Source organism: Vanessa tameamea, chromosome 16, assembly GCF_037043105.1.
Source record: "Vanessa tameamea isolate UH-Manoa-2023 chromosome 16, ilVanTame1 primary haplotype, whole genome shotgun sequence".
NCBI lineage: Eukaryota > Metazoa > Arthropoda > Insecta > Lepidoptera > Nymphalidae > Vanessa > Vanessa tameamea.
In genome coordinates, this window is record NC_087324.1 from 2,779,159 (window position 1) to 2,800,487 (window position 21,329).

The 21,329-nt window shown below is 30.8% G+C and overlaps 3 protein-coding genes across 3 annotated transcripts in view; 2 read left to right on the forward strand and 1 right to left on the reverse strand.

Annotated features, from left to right (window-relative positions):
- The window catches only part of LOC113393943 (prolactin-releasing peptide receptor-like), a 639,527-nt gene that overhangs the window by 230,144 nt on the left and 388,054 nt on the right, over window positions 1-21,329 (forward strand). The gene's annotated exons all lie outside the window — the stretch shown is intronic.
- Window positions 9,310-14,991, reverse strand: LOC113393945 (THO complex subunit 1). Its single transcript, XM_026631070.2, has 10 exons — window positions 14,780-14,991; window positions 14,022-14,699; window positions 13,551-13,810; window positions 12,804-12,976; window positions 12,193-12,325; window positions 11,656-11,741; window positions 11,041-11,180; window positions 10,665-10,760; window positions 10,479-10,559; window positions 9,310-9,745 (listed from the first exon to the last, which is right to left on the reverse strand). The coding sequence occupies exons 1-10, from the start codon at window positions 14,822-14,824 to the stop codon at window positions 9,434-9,436; spliced, it is 2,004 nt and encodes a 667-aa protein (XP_026486855.1). The 5' UTR covers window positions 14,825-14,991; the 3' UTR covers window positions 9,310-9,433.
- On the forward strand, window positions 15,699-19,069 carry LOC113393934 (uncharacterized protein). The gene is made up of 3 exons (XM_026631055.2): window positions 15,699-15,921; window positions 16,616-16,796; window positions 17,285-19,069. The coding sequence occupies exons 1-3, from the start codon at window positions 15,902-15,904 to the stop codon at window positions 17,438-17,440; spliced, it is 357 nt and encodes a 118-aa protein (XP_026486840.1). The 5' UTR covers window positions 15,699-15,901; the 3' UTR covers window positions 17,441-19,069.

A 21,329-nucleotide genomic window follows, 5' to 3' on the forward strand; every position in this document is an offset into this window, starting at 1 on the left:
ACAATAATAGTTCTTATTGCATTTACTGCAAAGACGATTCAAAAAACTTTTGCCAGCGGTATTACTTAAAGGAACTAGAAATTCTAAGCCAATGATAATATAAGTTACTTTTAGTTGTGTCACGAGGATACGGATGTCTTACTCCAATTTCATCTTCAACGAGAACCAAAAATGATCATAGACAAGTCAAAGTCAAAAATCTTTATTCAATATAGACGTGTTTACACTTGCTTATTGATTGTCAAAAATCTACCACCGGTCCGGAATTTAGCACCTCGGACCTGAGAAGAACCGGCGAAAGAAACTCAGCGGGATATATATATATATATAAATATATAAATATATATATATATATATATATTTTTAACCATTATTATGTACAATGATAATTATATTTTAGTTATTTGAAGCAGCCTGGAGGCGATCATTTCATTCCCAAGGTGTGCAGTCAACTAAAAAGTCATTAGTGTTGTAATATCCTTTAGCACACAAACGCTCTTTAACGATTCTTTTGAATTTTATAATTGAATAATTTTGAACGTTTTCTGGGATCCTGTTGTAAAAACGTATACATTGCCCCAAAAAAGAGTTACTAACCCTGTGTAATCGGGTACTTGGAGTAACAAGTTTATTCTTGTTCCTAGTGTTAATAGAATGTACGTCACAATTTCTGGGAAAATCGTTTATGTTTTTGCGTACATACATAACATTATCAAAAACAAATTGAGAAGCGACAGTCATTATTTTAATTTCTTTAAATTTATCTCTTAACGAATCTTTTGGGCCCAGGTTATAAATTGCACGAATAGCCCTCTTCTGCAGTACAAGATTAAAAGATTAAACAAATGTTAATAATAAAGACAGCTCATGCAAAATACATGAAAATAAATTGTTTAGTTAATAGTTTTATATTTGAATAAAAACAATAATAAGCTTTTATAAGTGTAAATCTTAAATAGAGGTCTTCACAAATATTTTTATTTAAAAAAGTTCTTTTTATTTTCTGGACAGAAAATATAAATGGCATTTGAACATTACCGAGAAGGGATGTAATTAACATTTGGATGACTTTTTAATTGAATGACGCGCGCTTCTATGCCTCAGGAATCAGGCGCCAATTTCAACACACCTATACGCTACCAACTTTGGGAACTAAGATTTTATGTCCCTTCTATTAGTTACACTGGCTCACTCACCCTTTAAACCGGAACACAATAATACTAACTATTACTTTTTTGCGGTAGAAAATCTGATTGGTGGGTGGTACCTACCCAGCTGGGCTTGTACAAACTCCCAACACCAAGTATTGAATATATTAGCTTAATATTATTATTATATATTATAATAAGTGAAATATTAGCGTTTAGTTACTTAAAAGTTTTTTGTATTATTTTTCTTACATGAAATAAGTTTTGAAAAAGCGATAATGATCAAAAACTAAATAATTTTGCAATAAATCGTTATCACGGTGTGCTCCCATTATTTATCTGTTTAACAGTCAGTCGTGATGTCGCTATAAATAACGTACGTCTAACTGCATTGGCCAATAGCAATTGTCGGTTGAATCAATTTCTTCGCGAATGTTTATTTTCAGAGAAATTTCCTCCGATTTTTGTTATTTTTTCTCCATAAGCTTGCCAAAGAAATATTTTATTTAAGGTTAATTACTATTTGAATACATTTTGAATATATTTTTAATTATATTTATTTTGATTAAATAATTATATCATTGTGTAAAATCCGATAGACTTGGAGAGACATGAACAGTTTTCAAGTAACCTCCCTAGTCATTACAATGCATGGGCTTGATTTAGTAATAATTTTCATTGATCGGATTCGATAGGTAGTTCCATTATTTTTGTCGGGTTCGTTTTACCATTTGACGTAAAAAATTATAAAAAAATGACTATGAAGCCACCTGAAGCTGATTATCTTATAATTGTCGCCAGAAGTTGCTGCTACTAGATTTATATGATATCACTTCTATTGACATACAAAATAAAACGCAGGTTTTAACGTCCCTAAAAAGAGATGTCTTATGTAATATGTTAATACCCACTATATTTGGGATATAATCTAGTAAATCTATTTGGCACAGACTCCAGTAACACAAATTATCTTTGTTTGTTGACTACTTAGTAAAAAGGCTTTGCTGAGTGTTCCAAGTGATAACACTGGAAACTTGGAATTACAGAATTTAACTAATATGTAGTGCATAGATCTGCTATGAATTTGTTTTTAATATATTTACAAATAAACTTTAAACATACCGCAGCGAAAAATGCCGAAGTAAACGATCAGCGCAAATAAGGTCTCTCATTATTTCTAATTCCAAATTAAAGTCAACCTCTGAGTAATACGACAAAAAGGTTTCTTACTCATATACTATACATATATTGCCTACACTGGTGACAGGATCTTCGGAGCAATTTTCACTCAGTGAATCATAATGCGATTCAACTGGAAAATGCTAGCAGGCATTCTTGCCACTATGCCGGGCGGTCGGGATTTGTACAGAAGCTATTATTAATTTTGTTTTGGATAAACTTACTTAAACCCTCAATGTATATAGTTCTTATGTAAATAAATGCTTTATAATATACTTAAAATAAATAACACGCTTATAACATGCGCAACAAACAATCATCAACCAAACTTACATGCTCGGGTATGTATTGTTTATTTTCAACAACTTTAGTGCCAAACGTGTTTTAGAAAATTGGTTCAGTGTTGAAATGCGTTACATTATAGAATAACATTTTTGCAGTTATATAATTAATAATAAAAAGAGATAAATATCAATTTAATTCAAATTATGAGTACTTTTTATTTCGTTGATGGTTCAAATCCTGACAAGCATCGCTGAATTAAATAGCCCTCTTTATTTGCTCATCGTTTACTTTTAGTAGTATGTTACGTTAGCTTTTAGTTATTACTATAGAGTGTGGAATTACCTAAGGAATAATATCTCATGGTCTTGACCCGAAAAACTGTGAACCGAAATGTCTGAAATAAGGGTTCTATAATTTCGTTCCAGAATGGTACTCCTGTAGCTAGAGCGTAGGGTAGATACCCATTAGGTATCAGGACTAGATTTATAAAATTGATTTATAGAACACTTTGAAAACAGCGCTTTTACAGACGGTATGTCTAATTATTCTATAATTTCGTTTACTGGAGTATCTATTAACACATTTCAAATTCACCCTCTAGTTACGAGGCACCATTTTAATTTTATTCATTTCGAGGGACTTTTTAAACACAAAGCTATTTTTACTTACCTCCATAATTTTTGCAAAAGGTTTAGCTCAATGTTTACAATTTTATATCTATGAATACTATCCGTTTAGAAATCAAAATAGAAGTCTTATCTTTTATGTAATTTAATAAAATTAAAAAGTATTCGTTAATAGATTTTAATATGCCTATGTTCTACATAATTATTAATTTATGCATTTTGCAAATACTTACATTTCCAACTCTTTCAAAATAAATACATCGTGAATCTAGGGATCTAATTAATAGTTACAAATATTTTCACACTAAACCCTAGATGAAAATTTAAAAAACTATATTTTACATTGAGCTTGTTTTCACGCAAATGGCACGAACTATAAACAATTAGAATTACGAGCTTTTTTAATACCGTTTTTTAACGAGTTGCCGCCGTGTCGGTGTCGTTATTATTTTGAGGCTTTCTGAGTTTAAACTTTTACGTTCAACTTTAAATTTCTAATTTTTGACAGTCCCGGAATCCAAGATGGAACCTTCAGTACGTAGGTACATTAATTTTACTTGTAAGCATTATAATATATATTATTTGCCACAGTATTTTTTATTCTTTACATTAATAGAACGATGTAATGTACTATTGATGGGTTTTGGAATAGCTCAAATATTATGTTTCACGTATTAGGTACAATGAGTTTAATACCTTCAGAACTTTAGTTTGCGATTTTGACATGCAATACTTTGATTCTTATTAACTACCCATCCCGCTTTGGGTATAATAAGAGTCTTAATACAACGTTTATATTGCAAGAAAAACATAATAAACAAAGATTTTTTTTGTTTTTTAGGGAGTACATTCACTGGCGTACGTAGTTTAGGAACGCATTGAACAAGCAATGATTAAATTTTTTGTCAGATATTTGATATTATACATTATTTGGGATATATATTTACGATTAAGTAATTAATGTCAATTTCTGTGTATTTTATAATCGGTAAAGAGTAAATAGGCATATTTGTTTTACTTTAATATACCTACTAAACTCCCATAAATCAATTTATATTTTAAGTAAACATTCAAGCTATAAATTAGAATTGTTTTTTCAAGGTGATGCAAAATTTAAATTTACGAATTTAGTGAGATCATTATTATCGTAAAAAATTTATGGTATGGCGTAGGACCGAATGCGCTGAAAATATCTCAAAGCTTTATTCGCGAATGTTTTCAAAGTGTTTCTATGAATAAAACTAAAATCTTATCCATTTCTCTGCTCACATATTTGTCAGGGCTACATTTTTTAACATAACTTAATGACGAACATTAATCAACTAGATAAAATTGTAATTAATTAGGTGTGATTGAAAAATTGACAGATTCAAAATTTGCCCACGAAGTTTTCATTATTTACAGGTAGTAGTCGGAAAACATTCAAATTATAAATCGATACCGAAATCTATAGAGAAATTTCTAGTACTATACTTATAGATATTGTACTTTTCTTAGGACACAAATATTTGCTATTTTTCGCTAGTTTTTGAAATATTCAATTTATATGGCGTTAATGTATTTAATGCTAAAAACCCAACAAAGATTGTATTTACTTACAGCTATATTCGTATAATTCACAAATTCCGAGCCAAAGCAACTCTTGCGCACGCACGTCACGCCCGTTGCCGTATATTTTTAATATAAAAATATCTAGTCTCGTATCGAATCATAAAAATATAAATATTTTAGGATCGACCGCTCGCGCAGCACTAAGCTTCGTCTACCCATTGACGTATTCGTTTCGAACTAATTTCGGTGCAGCGACTATTCCGCGATTCTGTAAACATCGCAGTGGCGATGAAATGTGTCCAATATAAACTGAACCGTTAACCTCTGTATATTTCTCAGAATGTATCCTAAGCATTGAGCTACAAAAGACACTCCGTGGACCAATTAAAAGTGGTTGTTGTAGTGACTTACAACTTTATAAACGCGGTTTGTTTAGGCTTTAAATTAAGGTAGAAGAAGATGTTTTTGCATGTACGGCTACTTCAGCTTAATTTTATAAGTAATAAGTTCTGTTTTAGGCACACTGTGAGTCAGCCGCGATGAGGAAATGCGTGCAAGTTATAATTTCGGAACGGCCGACATTGTTTAATGGTTTTATAAATCTCCTCCGTACGCGTTTCCTTCGGAAATCAATGTGTGAACATATGCTATGCTAGCTACGCAATCTTCGTGTGATAAATATATCGTTTGTATGGCTTGGTAGACAGAAACATTTATAACAACAGTATGAATAATACCCGATCTCATATTGTGCACTATCATATCAGCAATATATCGATCCAAAAAAATACCTAATAATTATTTTTTAACGGAATGAGTATAATCTTGAAAATATATAGGTTTATAAATAAGCTTATAATTATAAACCGATTCTAAAATACTATATCATAAAATGTTTGCTCTCTAACTAAGATTTTGTAAGCACTATAAACATGCCATGTAACAATATAAGAGGTATTTTTCATAACAAAAAAATATGTGCTAACACACTTATACTATACCTAGTATTTAAAATATTATTAGGTGTCCCGGAAAAGGCTCCGACTGAGCATGCTGTGAATCTAACTATATAAGCGTTTTAATTTTTAAAAGTCAGTTATATAATCTTTTCAATAATAAATCTAGTGAAAATAATTCACGAAAAATTGTAGATAATTTTGTAGGGAGGTACGCAAACATACATTAGTTACAATATTATCTTCAGCATTACGATATTTGACATTCGAATTAAACTCGTTTAACTAATATTGTCTCGAATAGTATTAATAATAGAAAAAAAAAACTGTCAACTTAAACTGTTAGATAATATAATTTCCTACAAAAAACATACTATTTTTATCCTGTGCTTCCTGAGATATTTACCACACGTTTTTCAAGATGGCGGCTATTCGAATTGATATTTAAAAAATAATTCTGGTAAAAGACAATCAATATTAAATACGTATGAATTGGTTGTCTTTATTTATTTGTTTATGCTCAGTATATAAATAAAATTACAATCTTTATTGAACTCGATCTTAGATTATATTTTTATTACCAAACATCTAGTAAAAACAGATTTTTTAATTTGAGCTATTAAACTTTACGAGCTCTTTTTATCTTGAAAAAATTAACTGTCTATACCAGTGTTCGTACATAATAAAATGTCTAATATGATACACGAAGCCTGCCGCTTCACTATATAGTGTAAAACAAAGTTCCCGCAGTCTGTGCATAAAATGTACTTATATTTAGACCTTTAAAATTACGCAACGAATTGTGATGCAGTTATTTTAATAGAGTGATTCAAGAGTTAGGTTTATATGTATAATAAATGTACAACATAGTAGAGAAACACTGACAATTTTAGAGATTTCGAATGTGATGCGTAATTAAATATATTTTTTGAGCTTACATTGCAACAGCTGGTTGATTCCTACGAGATAGATCAAAATAATGTACTACAGTATTGTACACTTTAAAGAGGTCTACAAAAAAGTCCGCGAAGGTATATGTCTATCTCTTAGGGATAACCCACAATAACCATTTTTTATCCTTTACTTTTTACGAGAAATAATGGCTTTAAATAATCGAAGCGATTTCAAGCAATTCATCATTAATCATATCCAATTAAGTACCTCAAATACATTGTGCATTAAATAAGTGTAGATCAATATTTTCCTAAACTGACAGAAAAAGCTGAGAATGTTGTATATAAACACATTTTGTAGTATATTTAATATTAGCATTGCACCCGTGAGAAGCCGGGGCGAGTCGCTAGTGTTTTTATATTTCACTAAATAACTTACACCTCGTCAATGATAAAGCCTGATCAAAATAGACATTTCAATAAAATATAAATAATCATTATCGATACTACGTCTGTCTAAAAAATCTTTAAGGATAAAGATTTAAAGTTACGTAGGTTAAGACCGGATTAATATTAACAGTACGTCTGTATATCAGTCTACTCAAGCAACTTATGCTGAAGCAATTTAGGTATGCTTCATGCGAGAAACAATCTCGTTTTATATCAAACCGGGCTATTTTTGACGACTGTCCTTGTGATTCATTGATACTGATGGCAAAACAAAATTTTATAGGAAATTGCATTCGTCTGAAATAGAATGCATAATAAAATGCTATAAAAGTAGAATTATGTGTGGCGTATATGTATATATTGTAGCGTCTATTAGATTATCATAACGGGCAGGTACTCTTTATGTCGTCTTGTTGGCGGGTATCTTGAAACAGCTAAAGGATAGGCGTATAATACTTGAGTTTGACAAGACATGCTGGGAAAAAAAAGATTGGGAGTAAATTGGATAAAATAGACGATTTATGTATTTACATATACATGGCGACTCTCAGCACATCTATTTTTTATGCCATAGGTGGCAAAGAAGCAGGAGGCTCACCTGATGGAAAGCGACTACCACTGCCCATGGACATCTGCAACACCGGGCGGCTTGCAGGTGCTTAGCCGGCCTTTGAGAAATTTGTAGACTCTTTTCTTGAAGTCGTATTGGTTCGGAAATCCGCCAGTGAAAACTGATTCCACAGAGTGGTTGAGCGAGGATGAGGATTTTTGAAGATCTAGTTGGTGCGGATAAAATTCTGACGCGATGTTCGAAGGTGAAATTCAGCAGCCGGGATTAATCGAAACTATTTCTCGGAATATTCCTGTTGAAAAGTCAATAATCCGAGCCGCTCTGCGTTGCACATGATCAAATGGAAGAGGCTGGTACTATGGAGCTTCCGCGTAGAGGTGAGAGCAGTACTCCATGTGAAGTTGAATTCACGCCTTGGTTAGTTAGTAGTTTTAGGCAATGGGCTGATGTGAACCGTACCGTCTTGTACTGAGCCCACCAAGCTTTTTAGATGCCAATTTGGCTTTACTTTCCAATTTACTACGGAACTGAATGAGGCGAAACAGTAACGACAAGTATTTTGAAACTAGTTGTGGCAGCAATGGGAATGTTCTTAAATCGAGGAGATACGACAAATGGTGTCATTTTAGCGATTAACACGCAAACTTGTCTTTTTGGGGTTGTATTAGACTACATTTAACCGGCCCAAGTTTAATATCTCGTTAGCTTTCTAATAACCTATATATCGATGTTTATTTCATGTGTTAGAAAATTTGTATGTGTCAATTCCATTATTTAAATGTCTTTTTTATTTAAGTTTTACCCAATGTCATATGTCCAAATGCATAATGTGAGCCGTTCTACAGTCCTAGTATCATGACCGCCCGCTTGCTACCCTTAAATAATATGTATTTCACGAAAAAAAATGCCAATGTACGGTCAGCAAGCTAAACTCACTCGTCCACGTTCAAAAACGCAAAAATGTACACATTTTTTTAGGACCTCGTTGAAAAGTTTATCCGTTGAGATGTTGCGATTATTACAATGTTTCAGGGGATAAGGGAGCGGCAATCTATCATAGATCTAGAACAACGAAGTTATCGAGTCCTCCCGGTCCGTAAGCACGTACTTGCCAGACTTCATTCGCTCGTAATTGTGCGACTTAGAGTCGAGAAGACTAGAACAGACTTGTTCTCTGATTAAGTCAATATAACTATATGAAAAGGGCTAACGACGAATACAACGAAGACTAATAACTTACGAAATTATGTTTTGGTTCGCAATTATTTCGTTAGACTGTACAGGATCTTAATTAACATTTTTATTAACTGTACCGCATTTTTTTAGATAAGTTCGAAATCGTAAAATTGTATTGGTAATTTTTAGGCAGCTAATAAGATCATCGGCTACAAGAGGTAACGTTTTTCTCTCAAGATCACGCCTTGACATAATTATATGCAAGCGGTTATTTCAGTAAGAGCATAGGTGGGACCTACCCTCTTTGGTTCCGTTCAAAGGAATTGCCACAACATCGAAAACTCCATTCTGCTATTTAATGTCTTTTAAAATTTTACAAACTCTCTCATTCAGTCTCAAAACTTCTCTTTAAAAACATTTCCGGGCTATTCGTATTAGTTAAAGCATTTCTAAACAAAAATTAAAAAAAAAAACTAAAGTAAAAATAAAATTTTATTATCCGTCACAAGTTTTACCACAGATAAAAAATATTGTTCAGTTGTCACTTTTTCACCATATTGACATGATTTCAAACCTTTCTCATGACACTTCATGAATGTCATTTAACGGATTTAAGTGTGTCACAGGCTTCTGTCATTTCCAGCCCTTCCATGATATAAAGGAGATTCTCCACCGATGCATCTTCGTCATCATCAAACCACAACTGTAGCATGTTTTTAGCTCTAGCAATATCTGTTGCGTTTTCTGTTTCGAAGAATTGTATTTCATCAGGTTTGTAGCCAAGTTTCACCGCTAGCTTCTTCCAGTCCGTGAGGCTAGTAGCTAGGGCGTCTAGTTGAGTGGAAGTTATCATGGTGACTCTTGATCGGTCAACTTTATCTTCTTCTTCTCCATGTGTGGAGTCTGGAACCTGAAATTGACATAAATTAAATTATTATTATATGTGAAAATTTTAATCTTTAAATTTAATTTTACATAAGTAGAAAAAAATTTAATAGTTGCAGGTAAAACAATTATTTACACAAAATACTCATATGTGCCCCCATCCCCTATAAAGTGTACAATTTTGAGGATTGGAAGATTCAAGTCTTAATCGTAATGTCGAGATGAATATTACAGACTATTCTAGTGGCTCTGTGAGTCAACTTATATATAATAAAAGTATTCATTTAGAGCCAGTGACCATATCATCGACGTCATGACGAACTATAATAATAATAATAATTCGGACGACACGCGGAGTATCCACAACACGCGCAGCAATTCGGGGAAAGGCAATAGTTCGCTTTTCAAATTAAAGAATAATTATTAATAATTAAGAGAATTAATATTGTATTAATTTAAAAATAAAACATATTTTGTTCCTGTCTATATCTTAGTGTGTTCATACGAAAAAATATTTCATTATATAAGAAAACGTTTAGAAAACAGTAACAGTGCACCTTTCCGAATGCCTGATTTCAGAGCGAAAAATTTACAAGCATTGAACTATATTTATGTACTGAAATAGAATAAAACAGAATACAATTATTTATATTCAAATTTGTTTAAAATTAAATTACATGACTAAAATACATATCATACAAATAAATCAATTTTTTAAGCCACATAAAATATAACATATATGTTTTGTATGAGAGTACCTGTTCCATGTCAGTGGTATCTTCTTCCTTTATAATATCAGTTTCAATTTGTTCTTCTGCCATTTCTTCTTCGCCCGTTTCCTTTAAGAATAAACACAAACATACATTAAATGATTTTAAACTTTAGTTTTATTTAAAAAAAATAATGAAGATATATATCTTTAGATTAAAATTTGATCAATTTACCTGTTTAATAGGTTTCTCATTAGAGCCCCCTGAAGCATCTCCGTTTGTGTTGTTCGAAGCAGCATTTGCGGCAACTTCGCGGGTTATTCTTTTGACCTATTACATAATTATGATGTATTCCCACCAGTAGAAAATATGAACAAATCTGGTAATTTTAATAAAAAAAAGTTTACAAGAGCTCAAAAATCTCAAGTTCGACGCTAAAGGAGAATTAGTGCATTCATTTTCAGCCACAAAGAACATCTGACATGATCAAGAGATTCGAATATTAAAGGAAAACAGGAACTGACGAAGGTAACAATCGACTAATGTTTCTAAATCTATGTTAGATGGCAAACGACCCCCATTATATATGAGCGGGACGAGCGGGCCGCACCATGTCGTCGAGGTAGTCGGGCAGGCGGCCGATGGGGTTGTTGGTGTGCACGAAGAAGTGCGGCGAGCGGCGCGCCAGCAGGCGCAGCGCGCGCCAGCCCCAGCCGCCCGCGCGCGCCGCGCCGCACACCATGTACGACTCTGCGGGCGGGGGGCACAAAATTAAAACATGTATAAACACGGATAAATTAAACCTCTTCATTTCATTTGTACGATCATTAAACCGGTACACTCGTTCCGATATTCCCTTAATTATATTTTCTTGAAAGGGACCCTCGACTTACTGAATAATAATATATTCAATTCTTTATGAGAGATAAGAACTCCATTAATATACATCTTTTAATTCAGAAAAGTATAACTGAATTTCTAGTGCTGAGTTTCAATTAAGTTTACGCTCAGCGATGATGAAAAGCAGGCTCAAGTCAGTTGAAAATCTGCTAACTTTGTACGCAGCATACCATATACAGGAGGCAGCAATAGTGGTGAAATAAGGTATAAATACTAGTCTTTAGAAACTCTCTCCTCAGGCCTCTACCCAAAATGGAAGAGGTATTTTAACCTTAAAAATAATAGCAGCAGAAAAAACAATAGCAGCCATTCACAATACACTAACCTAGCGATGGCATAAAGTCCCTTTCTTTAGTTCGGCAAGCGGCGAGATTGTCCGGGCAGAGATTCCACAACTTTGTCAAATCATTGCTGAAAAAATAAACAAAATGTTTGCAATGAAAAATAATACATAGTTTTTTACACATAATTTTAGTCTTTTAATTTACTATATTTTGATAAACAAACAATTAATCAATCATTTAATTATAGGCTTTGCTTACCACATGTACAGTGTAAATAAAATATTATCATTATTATACTAGTAATAAATTATTAATTTAAAATGTAATGTAATTTATAATTTATACTTATTAATTATTTTGCACTGCATCAAACAATATAGAAAAATGTAGTCAATTAATTTGTATATAGTTCTTAATGTTAATAATTTTTTATAAGTGTTATTAATTTATATTTCTATGGATAAATAGTTATCATTATAATATATACTGTTAAGTTAAAAACTATATACATAGCATACATTACGTCCATTATTTTAGATATATCGAAAGTTCCTCTACTCTGTATATATATGACTTACTTCCCCATAAAGAATTTGTCTTGACTTTCGTACTCTTTTATTATGTCACCAACAGGACGCCGTCTTTTTTTCGCTCTTTTAACTTCCTCATTATTGTCTGCTTGAACTGGTGGTGGCTTAGGTTTCTGAAATTCTACGAAAAAATAATAATGTTAATTATTGTAAAGAAGGTAAGCGTAAAAATATTTGCAAATAATAATGTTATAAAGAAGGTAAGAGTTTAATGTTTTTGGTTAACTAGCACTTTTAGGCAGTGAACATCCAACATTAAAACCACGAGAGGAGTAAGCCCAAATTAATTACTTTGACATTGAATTGACGAGATGACATTGGTCTAAAATTGGAATAATCATTGATATTTAATATTTTCTCGTGAATAATATAGCATATATGTGTGATTTTAGTTATTAACACAAAAACATATAATTCCAGTTATATTCTTATGTATATTCTGGTATAGGATTGTTTATAAATAAAATACTCTCTAAGTCAAACTATTTACATTACCTGTATATGTGCTGATAAGTATATTTCACATAATACACATGCACATGGACAAAGTCATGGGCTAAAACCAGTTTTTTTTTTATATAAAATAAATTAGCACCAACCTGGACATCCATCATTCTTCCATGTATTCCAATGTTCCTCTCTCTTTAATATACTTTTCACACATTCTGCAAAACGTTTTCCGTTTGGCGGTGTTTCCGCTAGCAAGCGGTATACTAGTGCTGTTGTTTCTTTCACCCAATCGGCTTGATCAGATTTTAACTCTTGGGATTCCCTAGAATTAAATATAGTTAATTTTATTCATAGTTTAGCGCAAAAGGAGTTTATTCCTCTACTTTAAATAAAGTAAAATAATGCACTGACATAAAAAAGTTTAATATATTGCTTTTGCGCCTACAAAAGTTGCTATGTGTTTTTCTTATTTTTAGTTTTTAATGCCGTTTTAATCGTTATTTCAATTTATGTAGCTTTCGATGTATGAACGTCACATAGTTAAATTTTTAAATTATTGAAGTTATCACAAAACTGTTTTTACAGTATGTGTATATTGAAATAACAATTAAAATGGCATAACAATCTATAAATCCATAAAATAAGAAAAAAACACATGCGACTTTTGCTGGCACAACAACGCTATATAAGAATTAAATCTTATTAGTTTGTTGATAAGTGTATGTAAGTCTATTTAAAATAAGCAATTGTCTAAGTTAAAATATCCCTTTTTAATCGGGTTATCATTAATATCACTCCTTGAAGTACATAATAATTAGTCCTAAGTGTGTGGTGGTTATGTGGTGTACCTATTGTATTATAATTATTATAACAATAACAAATATAAAATACATTACATTTTAAACTTCACTGTAGATGTTAAATATTGAAACAGAATTAGAAATTGAATCAAAACGCATCTTCTGAAATTAGAATCTGATAATTGTAATTCTAGAAGTTTCTGGTTTGTGAGAAACTTGGCAAAGTAGTGTTGCTCTTTGCTTTCTTGCATTTCCACATCTGAATTGACTGCTTTCAATCTGTTAAGTTTTGATTTCTGTAGTTCGACAGCTTCTAGCTTGTATGAGGAAAACGCTGATAATACACTTCCGGAATGCTAAAACAAAATTGGATTCTTATATTAACATGTATCCAATCACAAACAATGTTAACAATAAAAATCATCTATAGTTTTCAATAAATCATATTATTAGCAATTTTGTGACTAAATTATAGGCTTCTTTGGTGGTGTATTTATATGAAAACAAACAGTAATTTATCAAGTGTTTTTTAGAAATGTTTATTTTCTGAATACACAGACTACTCACTGCAACAAATGTTTTCCATTGAATTTTATTGTAGCATGTATTCGGGTTACGGAAAAAGTCTTGTAAGCTCCAAAATCTGCAGTACAGATTGTAATCTATCAAAAGCTTATTCTTGTCATCATCAACTACCATCTCTTCATCCAGAGCGTCTTTAAGTGTGCTTGAGTTATCAACACCGAACTCTGTTAAATTTTCTAGGTTAAATTCCGATACTATGTTTAGACCAGAGCGTTCAGAAAAAGGAAAAAATTTTGCCAAAAACAATAATATTCGACCACAAAATACGGTATTCTGAGATCTTGATAGCCTTCGTAGCAAATCATTGCACATTCTCAGTAGATTATTCTTACAAGCTACAAAGAATAATTCTTCCCTCCAAATATTAACACCATTTTCCACATATGTAAACAACTTTTCGCACTTGTTCAAAGTTAGCGCGTCGAATATATCACCGAGAAGAACTACGGGCATTGTTGGCGTTACCATCTGTCGCCTACAAGACTCTATGCAAAAACAAACATAGTTCTCTAGGGTGTTGGGTTCTTCTACCAACAATTCGAGAAGTTTATCTCGAAATGCTTGGTCCATTGCAGCTTTCCGGTCCGTTTCATTGGCATTCTTTGAAAAAGATTCGAGTAATTCGATATTATTTGTCACGAAGGCTTTTGATAATACATCCTGCAAAATAAATAATTTGCTTTTACGTAAATGAGCAAAATATATTTAATGAATGTTATTAGTAAGGTTATATGAGGGACCTTATATTTCACCCGTAACTGATCAAATCCATTTTTTTCAGACATTGTTATTCCGTTATTAATACAATCGCATAGCAATCCTCAACACTGATTTGCACTAAAAAACTATTACAAACTTAATACAAAAAAAATGTTTTATTCATAAAATTGCTTCGACATAAACAAAAAACAAATTCTAAAAGATATTTTTATCATCAGATTCAGGACCACAGGGCACAGATATATTAAAATGTCTAAATGAGAAGAGACAGTAAATAATTGACACTATACATTAATACTTTATGGTAGCAACTTAGCAACTAGTTATACAGTAGATAATACTTGTAAGCGAGGGAAATCATTCTTTAATTTTATTTTTTAAGCTAAATTATTATTTTTGTCAACTGTGCTTCAATGTATGACTAAAATATTTTTTATTCGTATATTGCTTATTTTTTAATTTTTAAAATTATCTCTTATGTTGGGAGGAATAATTTATTATTATTTTTTTAGGTTTATTCAAATTTTGGGTCAATTAATATTCTTTTTCGAATTTCGCATCTTGAGCTCTAAATAGACTTCAGTACAGTATACTGTGAATAGAGATATCAAAGCAGGTTTATAAAATAGAGCCTCAAAGAAAAAAATCAATATATATAAACTCAATTAATTGAACCTGTATAGTTATATCATTTTCATTGAAGATTATACATATGTCGATTATGAATTAAGGTAGTAAACCTATCGTTAATTTAATAATAAAATTAACATTGATGTTGCTTATACAATTTTAAAATTATAATAATATTAATAATGAGTCTGTGAATCAGTCGATTTTTATATGGTGAATAATAATTGATCATGATTGGCTAAAAGGACTAAATGTTGAATTTTAACCAATCACATTAGATTAGTAATGGAGGATAGACAGCTGTAACAATGTTGACAGATAATTGAATTGATGTTTTCTTGTCGTATGTGGCGTCTTGTGTATTTATCTTTCTTTTTAATATTTTAATAAAAATTGCATTTATTTAGTGTTTTTTATATAACTTTACGTTTACTTTAAATGGTTAGGTGTAAGTGTTCATAATCATAAGGAAATAGTAAAGTAGCGCTTGAATTCAGTTTTCTAAGTCTAAAATGGATAGAAATAATATGAGGTGAGAACGATGCTTTGTTGTACTAACGTTTCTCTTGCAAGCCTTTCACATATATGTTACGTGATCATTGAGTTAAATGAGCTTACTTTTTGTCAATAAAGTCTATAAATATGAAACCTAATATATTGATCCCATTTTTTTGTCTCGCAACAACTCGATAGGAGGATCTAATGTATCGCTAATCGCTATTTATCCATATAACGTGCTTTTAGACAAATATTATCTTTTAAAAATAATATTTTTAAATTTTGTAACGTAGCCGTTTTCATACAGCGATTTGTTTTATTTATGTTGTTATCAATTCTTATCTCGTCACTAAACACGAAGTCACGAATAGTGCACGCACACTCCATGATATCATTAACCGATAGTCATATTCAATTTTATTTTGAAATCGTAAACAATTGTATTTTAAATTAATAAAGTGTAAATTTCGAGTAAGTTATTTTTCTGAAAGGATAATAAGTTCAAGAAGATATTTTTTTTTTGTTAAAAAAACTTGAATTAAATACTTTTTTAATACATACTTATTGTACATAAAACGTGTTACAGGAAATAAGTAATAATTACATATCAACTTTTTTTTTAACTATATTGATGATAAACAAAAATATGTTTTTGTATAAATTTGTTTTAATATTATTAGAACAAAATTAGTTTTTCAAAACATTGTATATTGTTATTATTTTTTCAGATCAAATTATGTGAATAGTGGACCTAGGTCTCTACCACACATGGGAGGTGGCAAGCGTCACAATGGCAATGGTCACAATGGGTCCCGGCTCAGCCCACCAGCACAGACTGCCAACAATAATCACAATAACAGCAATCACCATGATGATCTGATTAATTATATTTTTGAATCCTGGAATAAGGTAACTATGTTATGATATATATTATATTATATGTGTATGAATAATTGAATAACATTTTGCAATTATCATGAATAACACCTTTGAGTTAGCTATCTAGAATATGATTACTTTTATTTATAGATAAAATCAAAGTATGTTTACTTAATCTGAAAGTACTTTCTAACTTCTTATGAGGAGAGTATAAATTTGTAACAAACCTGCATAGGAAATATTAATATTATATAATAATTTAACTAATGAGAAGGACAATTAAACTTATTTAAAATAATTTTTTTCCTATAAAACTTAACTTGTGGGGATAGGTTTGATAGAAATATCAAAATAATGCTAAGATACTATCTGAAGTCATTGTAAAATTAATTCTTAAATAATTCTACATCATTTAAAATATAATAGAGTAATGATTGTGATCCTAATGCAATATGTAATGTTGGTTAGTTGGTTACTTGTATTAGCAATGTAAGTAATAATAATACTTTATTTTTCAGGTAACTCGTGAACTAGAAAGAGGCAACGATGAAGCAAAATACTATCAAGACGTTTTAGGTCCACGACAGCTGGCTAATTTTAGACCATTTAACCTGGAGGAGTGGTGGGGCCGTCGTGTTATCCAGAGCATAAATCGTAATAAGCATCGGTCTTAGTTCTTACAAAGTGGCGAGTTATTGATATCTCATTGTGACATCATGGCTTCACTATATTTTCTTCTGATCATACTTTTGGTACATTCTTTGACTAGTTTTCAAAGTTGGTATTGGTAGATTGAAATGTATAATATTTAAATATAATTACATCATTTTTCATATTATTATGTGGGACATATTTATTAGGCATTTGTTAAATCATGGGAAAACCATAAATGTGTTATATAATATGTTTTTAATAACTCTTTTGATGAACAAACAATTATTATAAAAAGAAGTAATAAGTTAGTATAATTACGTATGCTTTACAAAACTATTTTCTTCAATTAATGTAACTTACATTAATTTATTGACAGAAATAAATATAATTCAGGCTAAGTACACTAAACACATTTCTAGACACGATATTCACTAAAGATCACTATTGAATTTTTCTAAATAATCTTTTTTATTTGCACAATAATTCTCACATACAATATTTAAAAAAGTATGTACAAAATTTATTGTATTGTACACATTAAAACAAATTAATCAATTCTATTCTCACATTAATTACATAGAAATATTTTACAAGATGGTACATCAAAATTTTAATGCCCTATTATTAAAATAATGTAATTGTTAATAGAAAGACATTTGTTATTTGAATTCCATTTTTTTTAAACATATGACGTACAATACTTATGCGTGATTAATGATGGCAATAACATTACATTTAACTATTAAGATGTACAATGAGATATTTTTAACCTTATATAGAGTGTGTTTGTAACACTGATCTTCGTTTTCCAACATGTCACTACGAATGAAAACTGCGAATTATAAATTTACATAATGTTAAGTTCAAAAATTTTAAACTTTGATAATATTTCTCTGTGTTGGAAATATCCTGGATTTTTAAAGCACGTAGGAGATTATTAAGTAGGTTTTGTAAAAAAAAAATTAAGTTAGCATGAATATCTATTTTTACTTGTAATTATTATAAGGAAATGTGTTATAACCATTTAGAAACAGCTAGATATTTCGTGTTTTATTCGTGACTTGGTCATTTTAAATTGTTTTTTTTTTTGTGTTTATATAAATTGTAATTTGTCTATGGACAGAGGAATAGCAATATTTATTATATCTGCAATTTAAATGACATCACATAGTGTTTAAGGAGTTGTCACGGATGAATAGAATGACGTTCTTTAGTTGAGTTTTGAGTGACAAGATTTAAACTAACCCTATTGTTAGTGTATTCTGACAGCAATAATGTATTGAGCAATATCAATTTTTACTTAACATAATGATAACACCGAAATAAACTACAATAGAGTTACATTTAAAATATTGTAAATTTTAAACAAAAGTATTATTCATTATTTATATTATTATTATTTAAAATGTACAATATAAATATCCGATAAAAATAAGCAACTAATTGAAAATTAAAGGACGTACTTCTATGTGTCTTTTATCCGAGTTTGATAAATAATAATTTTTATCTATTACTTCAACATATTATTATTATACAAGTGACATTCCATTCATTTTGTCTTGTACTTAGCGTTTGAAATAATTGTAAATATTTTGAAAAACGACAAAACAACAGATCACGGAATTTAATAAAACATTTTTAAGAAAACTCATTTTCTTTTATTTAGTAAATTATTATGGTAACACTGATTTATATTACATTTTAAGAATATCCATAAATTATTCTAATGTTCATCAATACTTCATATTGACGTTGGTCAAAGATTATGAGCTTAATTTTATCATGCTGTTCAATTGCTGATGGATTATATACTCCAGTATATACTGGATTTAGAATTAGATTCGAAACTCAGTTTGGAAGTCTCAATTAATCACTTCAAGTTATATTGGTGCTTGCCGCGATTGGAATTCGATTTCACGTTACGCTGTATCTTGAGAAAGGTACTTATACTATTACTTATAAGTATATAATTCTAGTTTATAGTCAAACATTATATAATTATAAAATAACTACGTTCCGCGCGGGGGAGAGGCGTAGGAGTGAGGTACACTGTTATTTTCGGTACTCCAATACCTGATAACGCGTATGCAAAATTTCATGATGCTCGGTCGAATAGTTAGGAGTTGAAAGTGCGCCAAATAAAGACTCAATTTAGTATTCATAATATTAGCTAGGATAGCCATCAGCGCCGAGAAAAACAAACGATAATAATTAGCATTGAAAGTGGCCTATAAATTTTTATGAATCATGATTTATTAGCATAGACATTGCAATCAAAAATACTTTTAATATATTTGTGAAGAGAGTTATTTTTTATTTAATTGTGTTTACTCTTTTGAAACTTTTCGCGCTGACTTGTTTCTTGAAATTAACTTTTTAAACTTATCAATAAAACTAAAGTAATAGTCATGTAAATATCCCGTTTTAGTTAGGTTGGGTTTAGGGATTGCAATCCGGAAAAACGGATCCAGTAATCCGGCGGATCCGGCAACATTATACGTCTACCGGATCCGGTACCAATATACCGGATCCGGTGCTAGCAATTTTGGCAAAATAATAGAACTGTTGCATGAGTAGACACTTTAAATGCGCTTAATTGTTAAAAACTCTTTAATCTAGGCTTGATTAAATTACATCGTTAATGTACTGCAGAACATACTATCAGCACTGCTTAAAAAACTTCGGTTTTGATACTGAACTGATATTATTGGCATGAGCAAGAGTCATGGTCAAAGTAGGTAAGCTTATGAATTGTTATGAACAGCTGTGCTTCGTACATTAGCTATGATTAGATAATATGGTCGATATTTTATATAAACAATACATCTGCCTTCTCGGCAGATGACCGCCTAGCAACAACGCCAACACCATCAAATGAATCAGATACAGATGACGAAGACACAACGAATGATGATAAACAAGGAGTAACAGTTACAATAACTGATTCCCGTTATCCTTATCTTTCTAAGGCAGAAGTAATTCTTAGATACAATGAGTTTCTTCAATAAGTGCGAAAAGTGGTAAAGTTTTTCAAAAGATTGTCTACTAAAAACGATATGTAACTGCAAACGTATCTGACAGACGAAACAGGTAAAGAATAATGCCTTACTTTGGATTACCGCTAAATACCTAAATATTTTTTTTTTACCGTAAGTTGTTGAAACTGAATTTTTTAAATTATAATACAAACTCATCATTTTGGTAATTATGCCACTCATTAGACAGATTTATCAAATCGTATTTATCTGAACCGATCCGGCCGGATCCGACCGGACTGAAAATGACGTCGGATTGCAATCCCTTGTTGGGTTAGAATTAATTTTGGTTGGAGCTTATCATATCAAGCTGATCTGATGCGAGTTGGTGGCGAATTTCCATATATTTATAACGAAACACTTAACTACCACGTCAAACATAATAGGTTGTCGTAGTGTTGTTTTTTCAAGTTTAGTAGACAATGAGAGGCGAACAGTTTGATAACACTTCATTAGAAGCCTATTCTGAGAATTCATATGCGAGCTCCGGTCTTATGTCAAACAAAATGTACGTTCAAAGCGAAGTATTTATGTAACGGCCTCGAGGCTTACAGCCAACTACGACCTAATGAGTTTGGCGAACTTCTCATTCCTGAAGTTCAACAAGAAGATTACGTCGACTTTGCTGTTTTTGCGGTTGTGTTAGATAGTATCGTAGCAAAATTCATTTTTTAAATTTAATATTATTTAAGTGATTTTTGACTTTAAAATCTGCAAATTTTTGTTTTGTTAATAATTTTTTTTGGGATAATTAATGATGAATTAATAAAAATAAATACAAATCCGTAGTTAATTTAATATGTATTTTTGGGTAGTACATTTATATTATTATTTATAGGTTTATTAAGATAAGTTGATGATTAGAAGATATAAA

Excerpts from the sequence above, each read along its gene's own strand:
- LOC113393945 (XM_026631070.2), bottom strand. The coding sequence starts at position 14,824 with ATGTCTGAAAAAAATGGATTTGATCAGTTACGGGTGAAATATAAG. Across the intron at positions 12,977-13,550 it reads TCTACAGTGAAGTTTAAAAT|GGAATCCCAAGAGTTAAAAT; the intron begins GTAATGTATTTT and ends ATTTAATTCTAG. Across the intron at positions 12,326-12,803 it reads GAAGAATGATGGATGTCCAG|AATTTCAGAAACCTAAGCCA; the intron begins GTTGGTGCTAAT and ends ATTTTTTCGTAG.
- LOC113393934 (XM_026631055.2), top strand. The coding sequence starts at position 15,902 with ATGGATAGAAATAATATGAG. Across the intron at positions 15,922-16,615 it reads ATGGATAGAAATAATATGAG|ATCAAATTATGTGAATAGTG; the intron begins GTGAGAACGATG and ends TTATTTTTTCAG. Across the intron at positions 16,797-17,284 it reads TTTTTGAATCCTGGAATAAG|GTAACTCGTGAACTAGAAAG; the intron begins GTAACTATGTTA and ends TTTATTTTTCAG.